At 46.3% G+C, this 24,520-nt stretch overlaps 1 protein-coding gene across 1 annotated transcript; it reads right to left on the bottom strand.

The window, feature by feature from the left end:
- Window positions 1–624: 624 nt before the first annotated feature.
- Window positions 625–18,652, bottom strand: NXF1 (nuclear RNA export factor 1). The gene is made up of 21 exons (XM_053367973.1): window positions 18,331–18,652; window positions 16,802–17,015; window positions 15,594–15,735; window positions 12,472–12,555; window positions 11,374–11,478; window positions 10,885–10,965; window positions 10,468–10,537; window positions 10,228–10,316; window positions 9,660–9,767; window positions 9,446–9,555; window positions 6,914–6,950; window positions 6,753–6,821; window positions 6,465–6,520; window positions 5,583–5,690; window positions 4,932–4,990; window positions 4,330–4,445; window positions 3,865–3,907; window positions 3,668–3,740; window positions 2,263–2,445; window positions 2,057–2,117; window positions 625–1,464 (listed from the first exon to the last, which is right to left on the bottom strand). Exons 1-21 carry the CDS (start codon window positions 18,359–18,361, stop codon window positions 1,426–1,428), a joined length of 1,878 nt encoding a protein of 625 aa, XP_053223948.1. The 5' UTR covers window positions 18,362–18,652; the 3' UTR covers window positions 625–1,425.
- Between the last annotated feature and the right edge of the window lie 5,868 nt (window positions 18,653–24,520).

Genomic DNA, 24,520 nt, shown 5'->3' with positions numbered 1-24,520 from the left:
AAAGGATTTAGACTAAAAAAAATTTGTATATAAGTTTTGTTTAAACAATGAAAATAATTTTTTTAAAAAGGGATTTAGACTAAAAGTGGATAGCGATCTATCAGGGTTGTTGTAGCAGTGGATTCCCTGCACTGATAAAGGTTTGGACCTGAGTTGTGCGTCCCCTTCCAACTAATTCTGGTTACCTAAGCACAATTCAGTGTGGGATAACACCCTTCTCCATCACGGTCTTAAAAAATAAAGCTTCGTCCAAGGCTCCTGGGTCACTGAGTGACGTCTCTGTATGTAACACGGAGCAGGGGATCTTGCAGATCTCCAGGGCTGCAAGAGGAGCCATCTTCCACAGGGAAGAAATTAATGATAACATAACCTTGCTCTCCTTTTCAGAGGAAGCAGGATAAACTCAGGGCAGGAGCCCAAAGCATTAGGACCTCCCTACACACTTATTTTTAAAGTAATAGAAGATTGTGAAAGATGGGAAGGTATGCTTATTTACATAATTTGTACATTTGACAGAACTTCCACAATCATAAGTCGTGCATGGCCAAAACGGAAAAAGAAACCCATAGTAAAAGGAAGTGATCTTATCTCTAGTTTAGAACACCATCACATGAATGCACACCATGGTTTTAATAACAATTTTACTAAACACAGTGTTTTCAAGAACTACAGGCAGAAAAGAAACACGGAAGCTACAGCTTGCTAGGTGTGCAGACCCCAAAGCTTCTTCTCATTTAAGCAGTGAGTGACAGCAAATCCGACGTCCTGCAAGGGCTGTGCTTCAGCGGCCATCCATCCAAACAGGGTCTCACATACCTAAAGTCCTCTAAAGCAACCTAGAACTAGGAAACCCACTCTCTCTCTGGCACCATCAGGATGATCAATTGTGCCTCAAAGGACACAGGAGTGGGTGCTGCTGCTGCTGCCTTTTGCAGGTTGGAGGTTTACCATTCCCCCTGCCCTCTAGGGATATAACCCTTGTTGCATGTTGAGAACTACTGACTACTTCTTACTCTAGGCACATACAAGACTCAACTCCCAAGTCGGTAGCAGCGGGGGGGGGGGAGGTATACTAAAAATCAGCTTTACAAATTAAAAGGGAGGTGGGAGAACCCAAAAACGATCCAAGTGCCTTTCCTCCAAATTTCCATGGTCATCAGTGTCTGTTAGAAAATCAGTGTACACAGCAATTCCTCACGTCATCTGTCGCCGCAGGCAGGAGTTGCTGCCTCTTCCACAAGGGCCTGTTTTCACTGCTTTTGCCCGCAGTCCAATGGCAACACGGACAGGTGCAGCCTTCACAGTCACAACAGGGTAGGAGTCTCTTTAATTTACATAGTGAAACTTTCATTTATTTACAAAACAAGAACCCAAAGGATAAAACGCTGCTTGGCTGGCTTTGGTAAGGGCAATGGTGGCAAACGCTCAGTTGATGAAAGCCACTTCTGGGATCTTCCCCTCAGCCTAGAAGAGAGAAGGAAGAGTAAGAAGTTAACAGCAACCACCTCTCCTCCATGTCTGGTTCTAACAAGGAGACTGAGACAAACATGAAGCTGTCAACAGAACCCAGGGGTTTTCCCCAGGCTCACAGGGTAGTGATAAAAAAGTTTTCCCAAATCCAGACTTGACTCCTCTTCCAAAGGTCAGTTAAGAGGCCAGTAAGGGGACAAAATATTCTGAGGACAGTCACCCATCCAAAGGCAAAGTCTGCTACATATCAGCTTCTCATTACTGCATTATGGATGAAAAGCAAAAGAGCAAAAACCAACAGCAATGGTTTCTGGATGCTCTCGCGTCAAATAACTCTGAATACACACATCAAGGCATATTACATAGGGGGATGGCTTTCCTTGCAAACTTCCTCTGGGGGGAAACATGACCCTCAAATACAGCACATCAGACCCTGAGAATGAAGGAAAAGCCACCCAGGCTTCTCCCCTGTAACAGAACTGCAGTGCAGTGCAAATCCATCCCAGCCATCACTTTCTGACTCCAGTTCTTAAGCCTGGCAGCAGGTTCTGGTGGTCTCACTCTAGAAAGGCACCAGGGCACTCACCTTGAGCTGGGTAAAAACCTGGGCCGCATGAGCGTAGTTCCAATCATTGTCCAAGAGGCACCTGGGCAAGGGTAGGGAGAGATGATAAAGTCATGAGACAGCAGCCTAACCTAATCTCATTTTCCCTCCCTGCCCCCCACCCTGATCTCAAGACCATCTCCCACTCCTTTTTCCCAACTGCCAGCCCCCAGCAACTCCAGACTCACTTCTGAGACCACTCAAGATTCATGCCCGACTGCAGTGAGAAATTCTGCAGCATTTCCTGCTGCTCTGCCGTGAGCGTGGGCACCGGGCTGGAGGAGGGCGTGGGTGCTGGCATGACGAAAGCCTTGCGGATTTCCTTGTTGGTGGCCTTACGAATGAATAGCTGATCATTCACAATGCACAGCCTGCAGAGGAGGCAAAAAGAGCCAGGAGTGGTTAATGAAGGGGCTACAAGTCTACACCCAACATAAGGAGGAAATATCGAGGGTAGGGTAGCCAGAATGCCCCCTTTCACCTTCTACCCTTTCAGTCTGAGACCTGACTATTCCTGGCCACCCCTCTGATGGCAAGCAGAGATTAGGATCTGCTAATGCACACACAGAGCCTCCTACAGCTTGCTTGCTTGCTTGCTTGCATCTCTTGCCAAGCACTGCAGGATGCTCCTATAAATAAAGGAGCAACAGCTAGACACTATACTTGCTTCTGCCTTCACCAAGGAGAGAAGGTCGTCATATTCTAACAGTAGCAAAAAGTGTGGCAAATATTAAAAGTGCATCTAGCCAATGTTCAGTAAAATGGGTCCTGAAGTCAGAGAAAAAATGAGACACACCAGCATGATGTTCTTTGAACCATGCTCCCACTGTTCTTGTGGAAAGTCAACTACAGCAAAAAGGAATTGTCGCTGGATTCGATTTCTGACAGCAGAGTGGAAATCAGGTGGCAGTCAACCTGTCTTGATGGCCTGGTTTTTAAAACTGTGCTCCAAGGAACCACTTTCAAATTTACTGAGAATATATACTTTCGAACACTGTAACTGTTAAGTAAGGCATAACTAACCTGTCATCCCCCCTGCTTCTAAACATTAACATGCTTTCTGAAAATGCCAAAATCAATGCTAGCCCCACATCTTTTGCAAGAATTGCAAGAAAAGCTGCCTCACACCAAGTCAGACTGGTGGGTCTAACTCAGTATTGCCTGCACTGACTGGCAGCAGCTCTCCAGGGTTTCAGGCGAGTTTTCCCCCCAGCCCTACCTGGAGATACTGGGGACTAAGTCTAGGACCTTCTGCATGCAAAGCAGATGCTCTAGCACTGAGCTAGGGCCCTTCCCCAACCAGCGCCAGGCTGTCCCCTAGAAATTGGCCAGTGGTTCACCAGTACAGATATAAATCACTGGGCGAAATCAGATTGCTCCTCCATAAGCTGGCCAATCTCCCAATGCCTCCAGCACATGGGCTATTTTTAAAAGCCTTTGACATTCCTAGCTCCTGATAGACATGGCTGCTAAGGCTCTGTCTCTCATCCCCCTATAAATATTTCATCATCCTCCCAATACCTGCCCCTTTCAGAGACATACCTGTCTTGCAATCCCTGGATTTGTCAATGCCCTGAAGCTCATAACCCTTACCCATTATTGCCAGCAGGCACAACGATGAACACACGGGTGAAGGCGCGCACCGAGTCGCGACACTTGCCATCCACTGTAGAATTTAGAAAGAAAGTGCAGGTTAGAGTTTTCAAGAAGGGGCACTGGGTGCTGCAAGTGTTCTGGCTTTCCCACTGTTCAGGATGTGTCACAAAGCAGGCTTTTAACAGCACACTCACCTTCCTTGAAGACCCCATTGACGGTGAAAGATAGCAGCGTGTTCTGCAATGAGAAAAGAAGGGTCTCAAGGCCAAAGAGATTGTGGCAGCAACCCACACAGATGTTATATACATCATTTAACATCAAGATGTTTACCCCACCTTTCTGTAATGAAATACCCAAAGCCGCTTACAAGATAAAGTAAATTGCCTTTGTTTTATTGAAAAGTGAGCAGCAATAGTGGGGTATGTACTTATTGGGGGGGAATAATACTTTGTTCCATATTCCAAGATTTCCAGCTGAACAACGTATATTTTGACCTTGCATAGAGGCAGCAATTTTTCTCAATTCCCATTGGCTATCAGGGACAAGTCAAATTTCCAGCCAACCAACAACCCATTGCTCATCTTTCTTGTTGCCCACTGACCTCACCTACTCCTTGAAAGGCAGTAAGTGCTTGGCCAGTTCCTTCTCCCCTGACTCACCGTTTGGGCACAGACGTCCACAATAAAGGAGTTGATGTCATGCTGAGTCTTCGGGAGCTCGCTAAGGAAGGCCACAACGTTTAGCTTTGTGTGCTTGAGGAGCCTGAAGCGCATGGCTGGGGGCAGAAAGAGCAGAGGGAAGGTCAATCACTACCTTCACTGAAGTAAACCCAAAGTGGAGAAACCAGCAGCAAATACATGTACGTGTGTGTGTGTGTGCATGTGTGTGTGTGTGTGCATGTGGTGGGGGACAGTCCACTAATGTAGGAGCGTCTGCCCCAACCCTAAAAAATAAAAAAGAATCACTGCTCTTGTTCCAAAATAGCCAACCAATACAGTTTATTCACTTTAATCAGGGGTTTTTCTGTTATCCTCTTTTACAACTGGACTGCTACGAATGAAGGGCTTCAGTGTGGATTTGAGCATTGTCCCAAATCCTTTCACCATTGCAGCTCCCCTCTTTTGTGCATTGGGGTCCCAACCTCTGCAGCAGAATCACTGTGCAGGGCCCATCTCCCATGAAACACTTCTGATTACACTGTCCTTAAAAGAGTCTGTAGCCTTGTACACCCACCCCACCCCCGCCACTGGTCATTACTTACTGGGATCCTTAAGCTTCTTCACATTCCTGCTGTTCTTGAAGTATTCAGCCAGAGTGCTCCTGAAGACAAGACAAGAACATAAACGCCTACCCATTTCCCCAGGTCTTTCTTTACGTAGCAGGAGGTGTATACTTGGTGGCAGTGGGCAAAATGTTGGGTTTGAAGGCAGTGTGCTGAGGGTTAAATCCCCACCTGGCTCCAAAGTAAAGCAAGCAGCTCTATGTACTTTCAACCTAGTCTCTCTCTTGGTATGAGGATTTTTTAAAATGTAAGTTGTGGAAGCACCACAAATCCCTGCCCTCTAACAGTTTAGTTAGATTTATTTAAGCCCAAATCTTCTTCCCAATCAACACAATGCAACCAAATGTATGGCATCTTACAAAAAGACTTCATGCTTGCAAAGCGTGAAACACTTGAATGGGAGGCATGTGCAAGATCCACACACAGCTCTTTGAATCGCCTTGTGACTAATACAAGCAACTCTTGTTTACTTAGTATAGGTTGCAAAATACCCCACATCTTGGCACAGAAACTTTGGAAAGGGTGCACACAGCCTGTCTCACACCATGTCACACCAAAAGCACAGTGTAGTAGGGCAACGTGCAGTCCTCTCCCATGGCAAGGAAACAAATGTCATAAGCATAAACTTACCTAGAATGGTTGTGTAGTGAGAAGGGGATGCTCAGGGAGCAGCAGGCTCCATCGTGGTAGGCGTCCAATAACCCTTGCCGGTCCCCAGAATCATAGACAGTGTAATATCTGAGGGAGAATACAAACATTGCTAAAGAAACAGCCAGAATGGAAGAGAGGCTTTAGCCGCTTTAATATTTCTATTATGTTATTTCCATTGTATTGGGTAAAAAGGTAAAGGTAAAGGACCTCTGACAGTTAAGTCCAGTCGCGAATGACTCTGGGGTTGCGGCGCTCATCTCACTTTACTGGCCAAGGGAGCTGACGTTTGTCTGCAGACAGTTTTTCCGGGTCACGTGGCCAGCATGATTAAGCCGCTTCTGGCAAAACCAGAGCAGCATACAGAAACACCGTTTACCTTCCCGCCAGAGCGGCACCTATTTATCTACTTGCACTTTGATGTGCTTTTGAACTGCTAGGTCAGCAGGAGCTGGGACTGAGCAATGGGAGCTCACCCCGTCGCGGGGATTCGAACCACCAACCTTCCGATTGGCAAGCCCTAGGCTCAGTGGTTTAGACCATAGCGCCACTCATATCCTTTTGTATTGGGTACTGTGCCTCAATAAAGTCTTTTGCTTCTTTCAATTACAGTACAGTCAGTGATCCTTTTTGCTAGCCAAGTTTTAAACACTGGAATGCAATTTCAAACCCTGGTTTTCAAATGCCAGCCAGCATCATTACCACTACCCTCTTCCCAGGATCTAACTTAAAACTGAAGATCTTTACCCACTCATTTTTTTTCTCCAGCTCCCCTTTTTGTGTGTGCCCAAACCCCCAGGTTATAAACTTGTTGGCAGGGGCTCTGGTTTTCTTTAACATACAAGACCTTGCAACTCTACTTACTGTTGCAGAAATCGCAGGATCAACGCTTTTAAGTCTTCAGAGCAAAAATAGCTGCCCTGTGTGAGGAGAGTCAAAGAGAGAAGCCGGATGTTAATCTGTTCCCCTCCATTCCTCCCAAACACCAAGCAAAACCTACCAAGTACCCTCTCAGCACCAGCCCTAAGGCATCCTATGCTACACAGCCCACACTGAGCAATGGGACTGAAGCAAGGGCTCGAAAGGCGCCAGCTTTCTCAGTGCAATAGCAACACAGGCCCCCTCCCTTGCCCCTTCCAAGCATTTCTGTACCTTAGTAGGGGGAAGCGTGGTAGGTGCTTCAAGATCAAAAGCGATAGGAGGGGGGAGTTCATGGCCATCCTGTGATGGGAGAGGCAGAAGGGTAAGGCAACAGTACTGTCAGATACAAAAGCTGGCTCAGAATCCACCTGGAATTTGAACAATTCACTCACCAGCCTCAGCAACTTTGGAAACCGTTCGCGGATGGCGCTGTCAGAAAGGGGAAAAGGAGTGAATGAAAGAGCTTTGTGCCCCAAGAGCATTGCCCTCCCCCCACCCGTGGCCTACCTGGGTGGTCCCCACCTTCTGCTACCACCATCTTCCTAATACAGCCAGTGCTACCTGAACTACATCCTGTCGTGGCCTCTACCCACCCTGGCCACTGGCCATCATTCTCTAAAACATCCTTTAAAACCAAGCCAGGCAGTCTTGCAAAAAGAAGTTGCCTCAACTGCTGTCAGGAGGTGGAGGGTTATCAATTTGTTATCTTGGGCCAAACAGATGCCCACCAAATTATATAGGCTGCCCACTGGTGATTCAGAACCCTCACCACACCTCACTTCCTGGATTCTGAATTACAGAGCAACAACCAGCTCCCCAACTGGAAGAACTTAGGAGACATGTCCCACAGGTTTCATTCCACGCATCTGGGCCTTCTTAGGAGCATGGAGAAACACCACAAAATGGTGGCATTACCAGAATCTTTTAACAAAAGCCCCCCGCCCAAGGCTCTCAAACTGTATGTTTCTTTGGAAGCCTAAGAAATTTACACGTACAAGCATTTTAAACAAAGGTAGAACGTGTACAAAATCAGGGACGGGTTGCTAAAGCTGCACGTGGAACAGTATTAGGCTCTGCATCTTCCGTTAGCCACGGAAGAAGCAACACGAATGGGGTTAAAAGGATTGTACTGCTTATGCTGGATTAGAGAACTACTGCAATCCAGTTTAAAGAGACATCTGATTATATTTGACATTTCCCACCCTGCGTATTAAAATCTGACTCAAGTCTCACCTAGGAGAAAATGCTGAGTCAGCTTTCCTTTAATATTGCCAGACAATTTAAGGGAAAAGTTGATCAATTTCACTATTATGGTTCTGTCACTTGATACCATACAAGGGTGAGTGACAGTTAGCCAACTTCAAAAAATTAGTAGGTAGCAGAACACAGTCTTTAAAGTAAAATGCTCTGGTACTCTTCCCGTGGTAGTTTTACACATGCACACGGGTGCGAGAGGCAGAAGTCTCGAAAGCCATGCTACTCAAAGTCTCCCTCTGCACTTACCTGAGTGTGTACTCACCCGCATGGTGAGGAGGAGCGCTCCACTGAGGCCAGAGGGCAGGGGCAGGGAAGGGAAAGTAGGGAAATGGACAAGAATTCCCACTGGTCATGGAGATGCCTGAGCCAACTTCCTGGCACCCAACTTAAAACAGCTTTGGGAGAGTTCCTGCATCAAGGCCCAAATCTAATTAATGACCATGGAAGATGCGGGTGGGGGAGGGAGAAGCAGAGGGACGCCAGAATGATGGAAACAAAGAAAAAAAGGCCTGGAAACTCCTCCCTACTGATGCACAGCCTCATCCATCCTCCACACTGCCCCTTCTGGACGCTCCAACCCTGCAAACATACAGATGCCTTGGCCACACAAACAGGACTTCCAAGTGCACAACTGGGGGAGAAAGAGTTTTACTTGCAAGAAGCTTGTCACTTCAGTCTGCTGCTGCTGCTCCACCCAGAGTCAGCACCATCGTCACTCCCAGATCATCAAGAAGCAAAAGTCTCCCATTAGAAATGGCACAGAGGCTGTCCAAAAGCTACTTGCCGACGACAAGCCTGTGAAGGAGGGTTCTGGTGCCTTGTGTTTGCCAGCTTCCCCGGAGGCGGGCGGAAGGGCTCCGTTTGGCCACTGTGCGACTGTGCCTGTCTTAGGTTGTTCCTTCCGCAAGGAATCTTACCCGTCACTGGCTAACCAGCCATCTGTGAGAGCCAAACGCACCAGGGGCACCCCAGGATTTAGCAGCTTAGCTTCAATTCTCCAAAAGAAAGACTTCCACGTGCCTCTGTGCAATATGGTACTTCCAGGTACAGCATTGGGGAGCCACAATATATAAATATAGAAGCAGGCAAGGCCACGAACAAGGTGGCTCAGCATGGCAGGCTCAAAGGAGGGTGGCAGTGCACATGGGGAACTTGAGAGGATGGAAAAGGCTGCGCATCCTGAGGTCCTAGAGCCCCCGGGGGCAGAGAAAAGCAAGTGATGTGTGCAGAGCGGAGAGTGGAAGGCAGACAGAAAAGCGGGGGAGGGGGAAAGGAAGATTTCACAAGGAAGAGAAGCAAGGCTGGGGTGGCTGGGAGGTGCGATATGGCAGGTCATCCACAAAAGCAAATTTCAGCTAATAAATGTAGTAATATCAATATGGGGTGGGGGAGGAGACGGGGCTGGGCAGTGCTCCAATCTGGCTGAAATAAAACCATTATCACAAAAATCACAACTCAGGATCCAGGAATGAGATGCAGCATCTTCAGAGATTTGGCTGCAGCCGAGGCAGATGGTGCTATGGGGCAAAATAACCAAGCTGGCACCCCTAGGAGGGCAAAAAAAGCCTTTTGGCAAGAAACATCTTAATCATGCCCTGAATGCCCTCTGGGTAGGTGAAGGTGCACCCTTCCAGGACATCTTAGGCAGCCCCAGGGCTACTGCTCACCTGATGTAGGTAGACTGGTCACGGAAGCTATCACACAACAGGTTGCCATCCAGCCATAGTTCCTCAAGCTTCAAGTCTTTTAACCTGTCCAAGTCACGGTCTGTCTTCAACTGAAGGGAGCCAGGAGGGAAAGAAAGAGAGAGAGCATAGTGAAGAGAGTGAGGATTTTACCCAATGGAAGATTCAGGCTGAGCTAGTGAGCATCCAGCCCTACCTGGTTAGAAGACAAATTGAGGATCTTCAGGTTGGGAGCCTTCTGGGGCAGCTCAGCCATATCATCCAGCCGATAGAGCTTGTTGTCACTCAAGTTCAGAGAAAGGAGCTGCAAGGACAGATGGGGGTGGGATTTGTGAGGTGTGAGTGAGAGATGTGCTTTTTGCCACCAAGTGACCTCAAGGCACTTTTTGTATTTAAAAAAAAACCTCATTAAAAAATAAATTAAAGTACAGTAAGATTTATTTCTTTATTTACATTCGTATACCGCCCTCCATCTGTAGATCAGGACAGTTCACAACATAAAAATAGAAGATAAGACACAAAATACACGATAAATACAAGAACAAATAAACAAAAAACGCAAATCCAATATTGCCACCCCTTCTATGATGTTTCGTGTATGGTTTGTAATTATGGACCACTTACTTACAAGGGTCCATATTCATTTGAGGGCAAGCTGAAATCTTTTCAGCATGAAATTTCAGAGAAATCACCAATCCCCAAGGGCACCAAGGCAAGAAAAAGGCTGGGTTGAAGAGAGGGAAAGGGAGAAAGAAATGGATGACCTCAGGAATGTTCTCCTGGATGATCCGCAGCACAGCTAGCATGCAGCTTCGGCGACTCAACACCATGTCAATGTTCTGGGCTACCAGATCTGGGGAGTTAAAAAGTAGAATGAATCTCACTTTACTGCCAGCTGGAATCTGCAACAGAAACCCACCTCTGCCCCTGAAGCTGGAACCAGAGTTCTAGGTGTGTAGAAGAACAGCAGTCCCAACAGTGAAAAGGTGGGTACGGTGACCTACCTGGATCTGTGTGAAGGTTCTTTAGATCCAAGGCCTGCTGGGAACCATCGTATCTTTTACTCATGCAAAGCTGGAAGGAGAGAGAAAATTTCCATTAGATAGATAAGGACTCAGACAGGCTTATTCCTGCCTGCTTGAGGGGAAGAAGAGACTCTCAGTACCCCAAGCAAAAGAAAAAAAAAACAAACCAAGGTTAGGAAGAGATTGTACAATCACAACCTGAACAGGGACTTGTTTTCCCACAGATGGCATCTCCCATTCCAACTCGCTAGCCTCTTGAGACAGTTTAAAATCAAGGATCATTGTCAGGTTCCCAAAGAGAAAAACACCAGACACAAACCACCTGTGGGAATGCAGGGCAGACTGGCAAGTGGATGGCAAGAAAATAGTACTAAAGTTCTGGCACATTCCACTCACCTTCAGCTGCTCAATCTCCTCTGGTTTCAATTCACGCTGGACAGATGTTGGTGGACTGCATGGGTTTAAAAGTATCACAACCTGAAAGAAATGCCAGTTGGAGATTGGATGGGTGCAGGTTAATCCCTGCCCAGGCTACTTAATGTATGTAGAGAGGACTGGGGAACAAGATCTTGCAGGTGGGCTGGATCCTAAGCTCCCCCACTCGCCTTTGAGCCACTCTGGCCGACGGGCGATGTTGACCATCTCTCAATTACCTGACCTCACAACTTCAAAGGAAATAATTAAGAGTGCACTCTTGATTCTTTCCTTTCTTCCTTTGCAGGCACTGCTTGAATCTAAGCTGTGTCAGCAAAGGACGATCACATAAGGCAGGTCAGATCTATAACTGACCAAGCAACCTCACTAGTCTGGACATAGCTAATCGCCCTCCAACCTCATGTATCCCCCCCCACTAGCCCCAGGCCCACAGAGGAAGAACAAACCAACCTTGTAGCCATCTGGGGCAACAATCTTTCGAGACACCTGTTTGAGGGCGTTGGCTGCAGAGGCTTCTTCCACATAGAACACTACCCGATTATTGGCATAGTGTAGCTGCAGCAAGAGGGGGAAAGGTCTTGGTGTGAGACAGAGCTCATTCTTCTTTAATTAGAAAAAAAGGAGCTGATCTTCATCATTAATAAAGACTATACAACATGGAAGGTGCCTTGTAATGCCTCTGGGCACAGCTTTGAGTGACCAGAAGGTGCAGGGCTTGGAGCTTTTAAGCTTCCCCATCACCAACACGTTCTGCTAATGCCAACCTCATGCCACCCCTAGTCTCCGCATTCCTTCATATTTTTATTTCACTAGCACCAGCATTTCCAAAACTGCTGAATTATCTAGGACACAGTAAGTTTTTTCCTAGATTAAAATTGAAGGCACAATTCACTCAGATGCTCAAAAATGACTAACATTTTATTGATTGGTTCTGAGGGGGGGAAAGAGAGAAGTACCTCTCCCTTCAAATGCAGAGAAGTACAATTAATGCCTCCTGGCATCCTGCTCAGGTGGTTAAGGCCTATAGAAGGAAGTGGGTATTCTAAGCAATGGTGGTGACTCAGGGATTCCCCTGTACCCATCAGCTGCAGCATGGGATGCTAGTGTATAGAGCTTGAATTGTGGGAGAAAGTTGAGGAACTTCACACAAGCTCCATTCCTTGACTCCTCTTTTCCCCAGTTCTAACCAAACATTCTTGCTTGGCATTTCTAAAAAACAGTAGCTAATTTTTCTGAGTAGAATCAATACTGGGTACACCCAAGGAAACGCAGCCCCTGCCCAGCACCTTATAATCTGAGTATTGCTGGTGCAACTTCTATCAGAATACCATTGGCAATTTACTAACTGGGGTGGGGGCAAGATCAAATCAATGCCACATACAGCCTCCTGATCCAAATGACAATGGGTGCTGGATGCATCCGACATGGCGGTTTCAAGGAACACCCCAGCTCCTATTGCAGCACACAATTTGGGAATCACAAGACTGCCAATTCTGTAAAACAGAAAGGAAAATTCTTGCCCAGGGAACATGTGTATGCCTCTCTTACCTCCACAGGAGTGAAGGGAACGCTGCACAAATTCTGAATGGCATTAATCAGCCAGGCCTTTTCATATTTCCTTCCATAGGGAATCTGAGGGGGAGAAAAGCAAAAAAGCCAATCAAGGCAAGAAGCAGAACCATACCAAAGCTTTGATGTGGTAATAATATCCAGCTCTCAAGTCCATTTGCCAATTGGTAGGTTGGGGACATTTTTCACTGCATCAGTGGGGAAGAAAGAAAAGCTTTTGGCTAATCTGGAAATGTGAAACCTGGGAGGCACGCATTTTGTAAACTATGGGATTAAAAATGCTACAATTCAGCTGGAAAGAGAACAAAGGGAGATGCTTCTAGGCATAGGTGAAATGGAAGCAGCAAGATTTTGACTTCCAGTTTAGGAAAGTGCAAATGCTATGGAACTGTAAGTCCATTGTGGATGACTGAAGGGCTTTGGCTAGGGATGCACAAATCAGCCTATTTCCATTCTGCATCTGTTTCCATGTCAGTCATATGCCTGACTTTTTTTTGTGGATAAAGGTAACGCAAAAAGTTATATGTAGATTGTGTATAAAGTGTGTACATTCTTCCCCTAAAATATATCTGTTTATTACTTTCAATGCTTTTTCCTGCTTAACAAAAATGAATTTTGTATGCATAATCCCCCACAAAAAGATTCACATGTTTGAACCAAAACTGTGGAGCAAAATTTGGAGAAATATGTCATCTTACTGACAGCTAAGTCTGGGATCAGCAAATGAGGTATGTTTGCTTTAAAATGCAGACTACACAAATTTCTCCTCCATTCCTAGCTCTGGCCTATCACCCTCTGACATCTCCTCAAATCGGCTCTCTAGCAAAACCAGCTGACCCAGGCATATACACTGAATGGCTGGACTGGGCATGTTGGGAGAAATAAATCAGATGTAAAAGCCTGCAGCTGGAGAATCAGCTCAGGAAAAGATTTGAAAAGATGTCTAGATCCAATGGTTGATGACTTTCACTGAAGTTCCCAATCCCATTAAGCTTAGGTATAGCTATATTTAGCATCAACTGTACACAAGGGCAAAACCCGTGAGTACAAACAGTCTCTGGATACATTTCAATATGTGCAACTCAAGGACGTGGACTGTTGGAGAAGTGAGACCTGACTGCTCAATCCCTGCTCCTCCTGGCTCATAAAACCTGCCAGTGAGGAGATGCAAATGCCTTGTCACAAAATAGTACTGTTCCACCAAGCACAGCGGGTAGTGCTAAGATATTTAAAGGCGGGGCTCCTCCTTAACCCCCCACATACTGGATAATTTCTGGCCAGTTTCCAACTTTCAATTCTTGGGAAACGTCTCTGGGCAAAAAGAGGGAGTTCACCCCTCCTGGTTTGTTCTCCTGAGCCTCTCTGCAGCTTTCAGTAGCATCAACCTCCTGAACAATCTGGGTGTGATGGGACTTGGAGACACAAGTTTGTGGTGGCTCTAGTCCATCTTAGGGCAACAGTTTCAAAAAATGGTGCCATGTGAATCCTGTCTGATGCCCTTGTTGATGGTCAATTGTATCTCTTGGGGTTCCATCTCATTTCCCATGGTATTAAACATCTACATGGAACCATTGGGGGAGGAATTCTGCAGTTTGGAGGTTCTGTGTCACCAACACCTCTTCCATGGAGGTTTTTAAGCAGAGGTTGGATGGCTATCTGTCATGGATGTTTTAGCTGAGATTCCTGCATTGCAGGGGGCTGGACTAGATGACCTTTGGGGTCCCTTGTAACTCTATGATTCTATGAACATGCTGATGAGACTAACTCTCTCATTTCCATCTAAACCCCCCCAAAACCTGTTCAAGTTCAGAATCAGTGTGCAGTGTTGCTAATGGCCTGGATGCTGGTGAAGAACTTGGTTCATTTAAAATCAGGGAATGGGGATTCATGCTGTCTTGGATGGAATTGCACTTCTTCTGAAGACTTGGGTTTGCAGTTTGGGAATACATGCAAGGACATGACCTAAGGGCCTTCTCTAATGTCATTTCACAGTCACACAATCTTTTTTATGTAACTATCCTTTTGTCCCGTCAAGCTGACTTTTCTTTTTTAAAAAAATCATGACTAGTCTTATTATGTTTGTGGCCTCAATTTGTATCTTTGATAGGTTTTATCTGCTCTATTTACTTATTGGTTTTAAAATGTGTTATTGTAGTATTATTACTGGGTGGAATCTACTGAAGTTCTATTTATTGTACCCTACTGAAATGAATGGGCCTAAGTTAGTCATGTTGGTTAATTTCAATGTGTCTACTCTGAGCAGGAATAACATTTGATACAGCCCACTGTTAGCTTTCTTGGGTGTTATATGCATAAAGGCAAGAAAGAAATTGGAGTAATAAATGCATTTAATCTCCACCCCCAAATACACAGTGTTACGAGGCTTGGTTGTCAAAGTCAAACCATAGTGCTGCTTGTTTCTGTTATAAAAGAAGGCAGCATTCTCTCAACTCCAATCCTGTGAGGTTTAGCTATTTCCCCTCCCAAACCACATGGGACTGCAAAGCTACCATGTGGGGAAGGACTGACCTGCAGATTACCAGCAGAACTGAAACTGGGAAGCTCCCTTTCTACCCTGCATAACAATGTTCTCATGCCTAACTCAAAAAGCGGTAGCTCCTTGTGCTTTCAGCACACTCAAGTCTGAAAATTATTCAGGTAAACCAGCTGCTCTCTTAAACAATTAACAATGAATTGACACAAAGATTGGACTGATTGTTTCAGATCAAAGTGTGCATGAGAGCTAACCTCACCTCTACAGCTCTTTTCTGCCCACTTCTCCTTTTCTTTCTCCTCATGCTTCTGGAACATTCAATATTCAGTCCTCACCTCCTACCTTGGCCTCACTGCCTTTGGTCTGCTGTTTTCTCAGTCCCCTGCTTGGCCTGTTCTTCTCTGCTTAGGAGGGCATTTTGCCAGCCCCACCCTCCCCTTTAGAATCTAAACAGTTTAGCCAATGACACGCAGCATTGCTTAGGAACTGAATAAGCAAGAGTCCCGTCAAAACAGCAACTCTACAGGAACAGAGCACCTCTGCCAACAACAGCCAGGGGTCCTTCAAGCTCCGCTTCCAAATCCCTCCCCTCCCCCCTGTGACTTACTGTAACCTTGAACCAGCTCTTCTTGGGGGCATTGCTTCTGGGGCCAAGCCGTTCTAGGGTACTCAGATTCTGTCTCACTGTGAGGCTTATATTGCTTAGACCTCCCCGCTCCCGATCTCTGTTTGGACGACCGTAAGGAGTGCTGAGGAGTAGAAAACAAGATTTCAGTATGGAGTGTAGCAGAGTGTCAAATTAAGATATGAGAAACCTTGCCCAGAAAGAAGTCTGGATCAAACACTCAAATTATTCTACTGGCTTGTTTCTGTGGACAAAGCAGTAATAAAAAGCATTTGGTCCTCGTCCCCCCCAAAAATGTTACAGAACTAATCAGACATTTAAATGGTAATTATATCTGCAACTTAACTTTACTCAATGAACTAGGTAACTTGTGATTCTAGCTCTTTTTCCAAACGACGAATACATTCAATTATCGGTTCCCTGATTATTATTATTATTTACTTCACAGATTCTTCATCTGGTTGCAACCAGTTAAGTGCTATGCTGAGGAATGATTCAGATGACCTCAATTTTCCATCTTCGTAGGTGCAGGAAATGTGCACAGAGTCCCTCCCCACAGCAGAGAACCTGTACCTGGTTAGGCAAGAAAGGTTCACATCCCTTCAAAGAGCTCCACCTTCTATGCTTTTTTTAAAACTAGGGTGTGTGAGGGCCTGTAAACTAGAGCATTAAAACAGAGCAGGTCACAGGCTTTTACCATTCTGATCTTCGTTAATACCAGCTCCTTGACCTTATTCATATCCTGCCTTTAACCAAGTGATGCCCTAAGAAATGGTCCCCTTATTTTTCCTAGACTTTCTACAAAAACCTTTTTATGGGGTTGGCTGGAGATCTTATGAAATTCACACACTTGGTTCACTAGCAAAAAAAAACCACAAAAAAACTTTTTAAAAAGTGTCCTTAATAGGGAACATCTATTCTTTTTGAGAATTACTTTTCTGCCCCAGTGTACTTCCCAAGAAAAAGGAATGAGTATTCTCAATGGACTTAAATTAGCAGTATCCATTGATTTCATTGGGCCTACACTGAGTGGAACTTAGCTGATACAACTCATAATGCCTATCTTATTACAGTCTTCTGATATAAGTCGCTGTTCCCATTTGACAGATGGGGTAACCGAGGCTGAGCAACAGCAGCATGTCTACAAACTAAAGTATGTTTATGTCCACCCAAGAGAACACTTTACTTACTAGCGGGATCGCAGCACATCATGAGGGTCACTCATGAGAACATCTCCATCCTCCTCTTCAAGTCGGCTACGAGGACTGGGGCCTGCGCCGCTCCAGTTCCGTGGGTGATGGTTCATCTCACTGTACATCTTTCCTCGGAAGGGGCCTCGACCTTTTCGCCTCCTCCCTGGGAAGCCCCTGTTGCCACCACCTCCACCCACACGGTCATCATGTTCTATGTAAGGACAAAAAACTGAAGTGTCAGAAGGCTGTCAAGCAAAGTATTCAGAGAAACAAGTACACCAGGCAAGTCTCAAAAAGCAAACTAGAGCAGGGATAGCCAACACAACACCTTCCAGACATTGTTGGATTCCAGTTCTCATCATCCCTGAACCACTGACCATGCTGACTGGTGCTGAAGGGAGCTGCATTCCCAACAATGTCTGCAGAACACCACACTGACCACCCCTGGGCCATCAATTGCCTTCTTCTACACTCTGTGCTCCCTACAAAATTCAGCAAGGTGCCCTCATGCTTCTGAGTTCTCCACAGACAACTAGAGAATATCATGAACTAGGACACACCTTCCCATTCACTTCCTCTTAACAAGTCTCCATTCCCTATCCACCACCACCATTGCCTCCCTTCAGCTTCCCCCAAGGACCTGAAATAGTGGGATTCCTCTCTCTGTGCTCTTTAACTCTATCCAAATCTTCTTAGCTATCCCTGGAAAGGAACCCTCTCCAAGGAGCTGCCCCTGCCACCTGCCACCCTGCTTCATTTTTGTACAAAAGCAGGTTCTCCTACCCCTGTCAGTGATACATGTGTGTGTGTGTCACATTGACAATACTATAGACACAAAAAAGAGCTCTCAAGCCTTCAAGCTCCATTAGCATTTTTTCAAAAAGGAACCTCTCCCCCCCCCCCCGCCTAAGGTTCCCTATAACACCTTCCTCCATATCCCCCTCGTCCCCCCTAATATTCACCTCCTCTCTCCTTGTGCCCTAGAGCATTCCCTGCCTTAATTGCCCCCACCCTTCTGCTCCTCCCCCTCCCATCCCGGCCCACTGCCCACAAACCCGACCCACCCTTCCTCGTCTTCCATCCCTCCTTCCACAGCACACATATTCGCCCCCCGCAAAAAAAAGGTTCCTGACTCCCTAGAGCAGCGGTGCCAACTTGAATAAAATATGGGGGGAGGGGGACGGACAGGTAAGCCGTGCCTCACACAATCGATCACGAGGCGCACACGCGCCGTGTGAATGACATTGCCCATCAATTTGGGGGGGGCGTTAGCGGGAGGCGGACCCTTCAAGTATCTCATTGGGGGAGCCGAAGGGACCTCGGCCCCTAGGAGTTGGCTCCTGTGCCCTAGAGCTAGCGACGCGGGCCGGGACCCGGAGTCCAACAGGATCCTGAGGCGCAACACGTTGTCTTTAAAGTACCCTCTCGGCTTCGGCCCGGTTCCCACCTCTCACGCCAGCGAAGACCCCCACCCACCCCAATATCCCCTGGCCTGACCACCCCACCGCCCCCGTTCCTTTTCTCACCGCTGTAGCCTCCTTTTCCTCCGTCGGCCATCGAGGGAAGCGGCCCTGAGGGAGCGTCGGCGCTTCCCCGAGCGCAGAATGAGGCCGAGAGAGAGGCAAGGACTTGGACAGGTACAGGCACCTCGCCTCTCGCTCAAAAGATTAAAAACAATAGCAGCAGTAGCAGCAAGAATGACGGCGGTTATGATAAATCCGCTCTCGAGTCGGTTGGACAGCCAAGCCAGTTGCTCCCTCCGCTCTTTCCCTCACGAAGTATTTTTCATCCAACTGAAGGGGGCCCCACGCGCCGCACTGCGCATGCCCGAAACGGACGCGCTCGCGCCCTCCGGTGATTATAGTACGCGACCACGTCAGGCGCGCCCTCAACGCTCGGCTTTGTGACCATAGAGGTGCTGCGGCTAGAGCTTTCCGCATCCGGAGTTCTACTTCCGGCTCGTATAAAAGGAGAAGACGCCTCCTTCGGTTCACCCTTTCACCTACAATCACGGAGAGGGAGTGGCGCTCGTCGTAGGGATGAATGGAGGAATCTCATTTTTTTTGGCGCGCAGCTGTGGTTCGGCAGCAGCTACCAAGCAAACAGGGCTGGGGCAAAGATAAAACACAAACGGGAGGCCCCTGCGCTTTTACGCTCCTGTGAAACGTCTGTGGTTGTTTTGTTGAGTTTTTCGAGATTGTAAAAGGCATGCCAATGTAAAATGTAGGCAGGAGGGAGAGAATATCTTCGGACCACAGTGTAGTCCAGGAGGAAGCAGAAAGCAGCTTGGGATCTGCTGCCCTGGGTGCTTGGTTTATTATTTATTTATTTATTTATATTATTTATTAGTTAAGACTTACAGCTCACATTTCCTTCAATATGGAGCCCAAGGTAGCTTGCAGAAATGACATGCATGTCTCTGTGTATGATACGGTATATCAAAAGGATATACGGATAAACTATAAAATCACCTATGATGTTCAGAGCAAGATAGAAGAATAAAAAATAGTTCCACCAAACACATGGTGAATAAAAGGAGGTGTGGTGGTGGGACTTTCCTTGTTCCTTAAAACTACCCACTGTGGGGGTTGTATTTCCCCAAAGGAAGGAACTCCAGAGTCAGGAGACCACTGCAGGAAATACCCTGTCATACGCCCCTGAACATTTTATATATTTGTTTTATTGTTTTAAAATTGTAAACCACCTTGGCTGCCTTGGTAGAAAGGCAGTATATAAATCCAATAAACAAACAAAATAAAATAAATCCTATCGTCCCTATTGGCCACACTGGCTGAGGGCGATGGGACCTGAGTGTTGACCTGAGAGTTCCAACATCTGGGTGGGAACACTGCATTGGCTACTCAATATATAGAAAGGTGTTCTTGTAGGTATCGAGAGTCCCAGATAGTTTAGGGCTTTACAGTGGTACCTCTAGTTACGAACGTAATTCGTTCTGGAGGTCCGTTCTTAACCTGAAACTTATTAACTAGAGGTGTGCTTTCGTTAATGGGGCCTCTTGCTGCCACTGTGCCGCCGGCACACAATTCCCGTTCTCATCCTGGGGCAAAGTTCTCAACTCGAGGTAACTCTTCCAGGTTAGCGGAGTTTGTAACCTGAGGAGTTTGTAACTCGAGGTACCACTGTATATGGCTTGTATCAGGAGTGAGGAACCTATGGCTCTACAAATGATGTTGGGAGTACAACTTGCATCAACTTTGGCCATTGTCCATATAGCCTGAGGGTTGGGTGTCCAACAACAGCTGGAGAACCATAGGTACCCCACTCCTACACAAATAATAGTGCATATAGCTCAACAAAGGTTTCTGACTTTTAAAAAGAACAATGAATCTGCACACACACACACACCCTTGCCTGTGGGACTGGTTTACTCTAAAGCCTCCATCCTGGAACTGAGCCTCATGACCACATCAGCAGCCTAATTTTTGTACTTTTTATGCTCTTTGTTTCTGCTGATGGACCTCTGGGCTTTAGCAAAAAAAAGTAAATACCACATGCTTAAATGATGCCAACCCCTGCTGTCATTCACTTTGGGAGTATTGCGTATTTTCCCACAAAACAATTCCTAAAGTTGCAAAAAAGTTCAGTTTACTGAAATGCCCACACCCTGGCTCCTTCCCAAGCCAAATCCCACACTCAAGTTGCATACAGAAGCCTCATGCTCCACTGACTTGCATGCAGATCCACTGTTTTGCAAAAATAATACATTTTTGCACAAAGGAAAGAGCAGGGATTTCAATCTTTGCTGCTACTTTTTGTTGTTTAGGGACAGGGAGGCACCTGCTCCCTAATCCCAGATACCATTAAAATATTGGATCTCCAAATAAATAGGGTCTGTTCAAATCAGAAATTCAAGGAGTGCCCCTTATCAAAGCATTTTGTACCTTTGCCCAAATCTTGGGTTCTTCACTGTTTTCTGTGTATCTCTCACTTCCATCTCAGCAAAGTGAGAGATCTAAGGAACTAGAAGTGGAGGCCTGTGTGTTAATCTAGCCATCATGGATGCCTCTGAACTGGTTGCTAGGAAGCCTATTCTATTATTACTGTTTGTTCTAAGGTTGTACTGTACTTCCAAACACACTTTCAAGGACGTAATCTCCATTTAGCTCAGTGAAGCTTACTGCTGGCCCAAATCCAAAATCGGACAGCTTGCAAAATGAACCTTTAAATTCTACATCAATGGATAACGAATGTATTCATGGCCTTAAATGACCAGAGAACCAGAAAAGGGAGATCTACACTACACATTTTCTGAACTTCTGAAGCTCAGAATGAATATTTGCTGGGTAAGCTTGAAGTCTCTGAAGATCAGCAGCAAAAACTGCAAGCAGACCTTGAACAAATTATGAAGAGGGCAGCTTCATAGGCCAGTGAATCTGGCAGCATGGATGAGCTGTAGGGTCAACTTTTGAAGTACCAAGAAATCTTAACTGAGTCTAAGGATGTACACCAATAGGCAAAATCTGCCACAGCTCTAAGAATGGCACAAACTGAAGAGGAGAGATGGTGAGTTTGAGTTAACATTAGGTACTCTGTTAGGTTGGCAAACATTAAAAGCAAATTGAGTGTCATAGGAAATTGATTATCTGTGATTCATTCTTGCAGCAAGAGCCATACAGTGGGGTAGCTGGCTGCGGCTATTGTCTAGTTTATAGTATACGCGTGATCCTAAGAGTTAAATTTAGTTCCAATATTGCCTACTACAGCAGATTATTTATTTATTGTACTTTTATTGTATTTTCTTTTGTATTCATATTCCGTTTGCTGCTTTGGGGGCCTCTGAGTTAAAAGGAAACATGTAAAAGAGGCATAAAAATAATGTAAATCTGCCTCTGGCAGCATGGCCAATGCTCAGGGATGATAAAGTTTGTAATCCAGCAGCATCTAGAATGCCAAAAGTTCCCTAAATTTTTGCATTGTAGATTTTAAGTGAAAAACCACCTTATACAAAGCAGGCCAATAAAGATCGCAGTGGAGTGTAACTCTTACTACAGTGGTACCTTGGGTAAAGAACTTAATTCGTTCTGAAGGCCCGTTCTTAACCTGAAACTGTTCTTCACCTGAAGCACCACTTTAGCTAATGGGGCCTCCTGCTGCCACTGCGCTGCTGGAGCACGATTTCTGTTCTCATCCTGAAGCAAAGTTCTTAACCTGAAGCACTATTTCTGGGTTAGCGGAGTCTGTAACCTGAAGCGTATGTAACACGAGGTTCCACTGTACTTTCATCTGTGGTGAGGTTTATCCAACACACATCGTCTTGAGTCTTTCACAAGAGCCACCCATCAATCAGGACTATGAGCAATTCGTAGTGCCCCACCTGCTGCCTAAAGACAAAACTGAAAATGTTCTCTCCTTCCCATGCTGAGCTTATCTTTGTACCTTAAAAAAAAAAAACAGTACTTTGTTTCTAAAGTGAGAATCTCCTTCGCTTAGATAGGGAAGAGCTGTGCATGGGGTGGTTATTTAGAGGTGTACCTGTAGGAATTGCACTCGCCCCATGCTCAGAAGGTATGACTTCACATCGCTCAGTGGTGACTGCAGGCACAAAGCCAAGCCCTGGCTCTGCATCTAGGTCCCTACACCCCGGGGTGAGGAAGGGATTACATAGCTTCTCCCAGCAGGATGGCTAATTGATGTTTCCAAGGCCTTACCTTACATAGTCTAAGTTGGAGACTCATAAAATCATGACCTAATTTCCACCCACCTGGAGCTCCCAGTCAAAGCTGCAATATTTTCCTGCCTACTGTTGATGTTCTGTCATGCTTTCTCTCTCCGCTTCCACCCACCAATATAACTCAAGGATCCTGTGTAGATTGGCCTGCAGCAACACTGTCTAGTTCAGGCACGTCCAACAGGTAGATCGTGATCTACTGGTAGATGACCGGATGTCTGTGAAAGATCACTGGTAGATCCTGGCAGCTCTCCCCAAAAAAAGCTCAACAAATTTGATCAGAACCCTCCAAAAACGGGGGTAGATCACTGCCAGTTTTTAATTCTGAAAGTAGATCACAATCTCTTGGGAGTTGGCCACACCTGGTAGTTCAAGGGTAACAAACAGCCCTCCAGATATTGCTGTATGGACAACTCCCATCATCCCTGACCTTTGGCCTCACTGGCTGGGGCAGAGGGGAGCCCAATATCTGGAGGGTGGATTGAATTCAATCTAAGCAAATTCAACCAATAAAAGATAGGCGCTATTCTGAGCATTTTCAATCAGGAAGAACACCTGCTGACTATACTTGTTTGGCAAGGGAGAGCTGGATTCTAATGCCTCTGCTAGGACAGACCTCTGCCTGAGAGCCAAGCAAGCCAGTGTCGGATGCAGAATCAGTACCAAGTTAAATTAACCAACTCGCCTGACTTGCACAAAGGAGCTTCCTTAGGGGCCGGAAAAATCTCAGCCAGAACCTCCCGCCGCAGCTCTTTCTGCTACATTCCTCTAGAAGGAAGAGCTGGGAAGATGGACTGTACGACCAGTAGCCAAGGCCCAGAAGAAACTGCACCCCACTCATTTATGCTGTATCTTCATGTAGATTTTAATTGCAACACTGACTGGGGAGCTAATCTTGGCAAAGTGTTAAGCTAGCCGTGGACGAGCTGATGCGCTCTGGGGTTTTTAAGACTACGACTGCCATCAGCCCCAGCCACTCATGCTGACTGGGGAAGATGGGAGCTGTGGCCCACAATACGCTGGCGTGTACCAGCTTGGCCCAGGCTGGCATAAGCAGATAAAAGTGTTCGCAATCCAGGCTAGTGTGCCAGCAACAGAATGGGCAGAAGACTCCGTTGTTGTTGTTTTTAAAGTAAAGCTTTTTTAAAAAACAGCTTTCAGGCAAGAGCCGGTGCTACTCTCTCCTCTAGATCACAGGATAGCACCACCATCTCACACTGGTTAATGACAGACAAGCAGGTTCCCCCTACCCCACCCCCCGCTCATCTGAAAGAGCACAGGAGAAACTGACAGTGGAATGTTAAGGCCATTGCAACTGGGGAGGGGGGGCAAAATCCCACCCACCTAAAACCAAAAAAGGAGGAGGTGGGGGTGACATTTAAGGTGGGTTCCTGCTCAGCCACCATAACCAGGCCAGGGGGTTGAAATGGCCTTAGCATAGGCTACTAACAAAAAAGAGGTTGGGGCAGGGGAAGAGAAGGATTAGAGCTTAGCAGTTATATCAGTATCAACTAGCTTATAATGATTAGTAAGGTTGGGGTAGCAAGGACACTTTCTCCACTTCTTTTGTTTTTTTTGGGGGGGGGAGCCTGAACCGTTTGACAGCATGGAGGAGGCACTAGAGAGTTAGATCTGTTTTCAGAGAGGGAGAGATAGGGTGTCTGGCAACTAAAAGAGGCGTCAGTGTCTCTGCCCAAGCCCTGCCGACTTCCGTCAGCCAGGAGGATCGGAGCCACAGGGGGAAACATATTTGGTCTGCGTAAATCAGCCACAGTGAGAAATCTCTCCCTTGAGCAGGAGACGCGACGAGGAAGGCTGCCTCTTGATTTGCCTCTGTCTAAAACGGGAGACTCAGAGAACCTTCCTTGCACACAGGAGCTCTCTATGCCTAGGCAGCAGCAAAGAAGAAACTTAAATATAGAAAACAGGGAGTGGGGAGAAACCCCTATCAGGCCCACAGCCCTCTGGAAAAGACAAGAGAAGCCTTGCAACTTTAGAGATACAGAAATTGTGAGAGGGAGCCTGTG

The sequence above is a fragment of the Podarcis raffonei genome, chromosome 16 (assembly GCF_027172205.1).
Source record: "Podarcis raffonei isolate rPodRaf1 chromosome 16, rPodRaf1.pri, whole genome shotgun sequence".
Taxonomy (NCBI): Eukaryota; Metazoa; Chordata; class Lepidosauria; order Squamata; family Lacertidae; genus Podarcis; species Podarcis raffonei.
The sequence above is the reverse complement of the archived record's forward strand: the minus strand, read 5'-3'. Positions and strand labels throughout refer to the sequence as shown.

Bases quoted from the DNA above. Each gene is read 5' to 3' on its own strand.
- NXF1 (XM_053367973.1), bottom strand. From the start codon at position 18,361: ATGGCCGACGGAGGAAAAGGAGGCTACAGCG. The intron at 15,736-16,801 runs GTAAGTAAAGTG...TCTACTCCTCAG, and splicing joins GATGTGCTGCGATCCCGCTA to CACTCCTTACGGTCGTCCAA. The intron at 9,556-9,659 runs GTAGGGCTGGAT...GGCTCCCTTCAG, and splicing joins TCAATTTGTCTTCTAACCAG to TTGAAGACAGACCGTGACTT.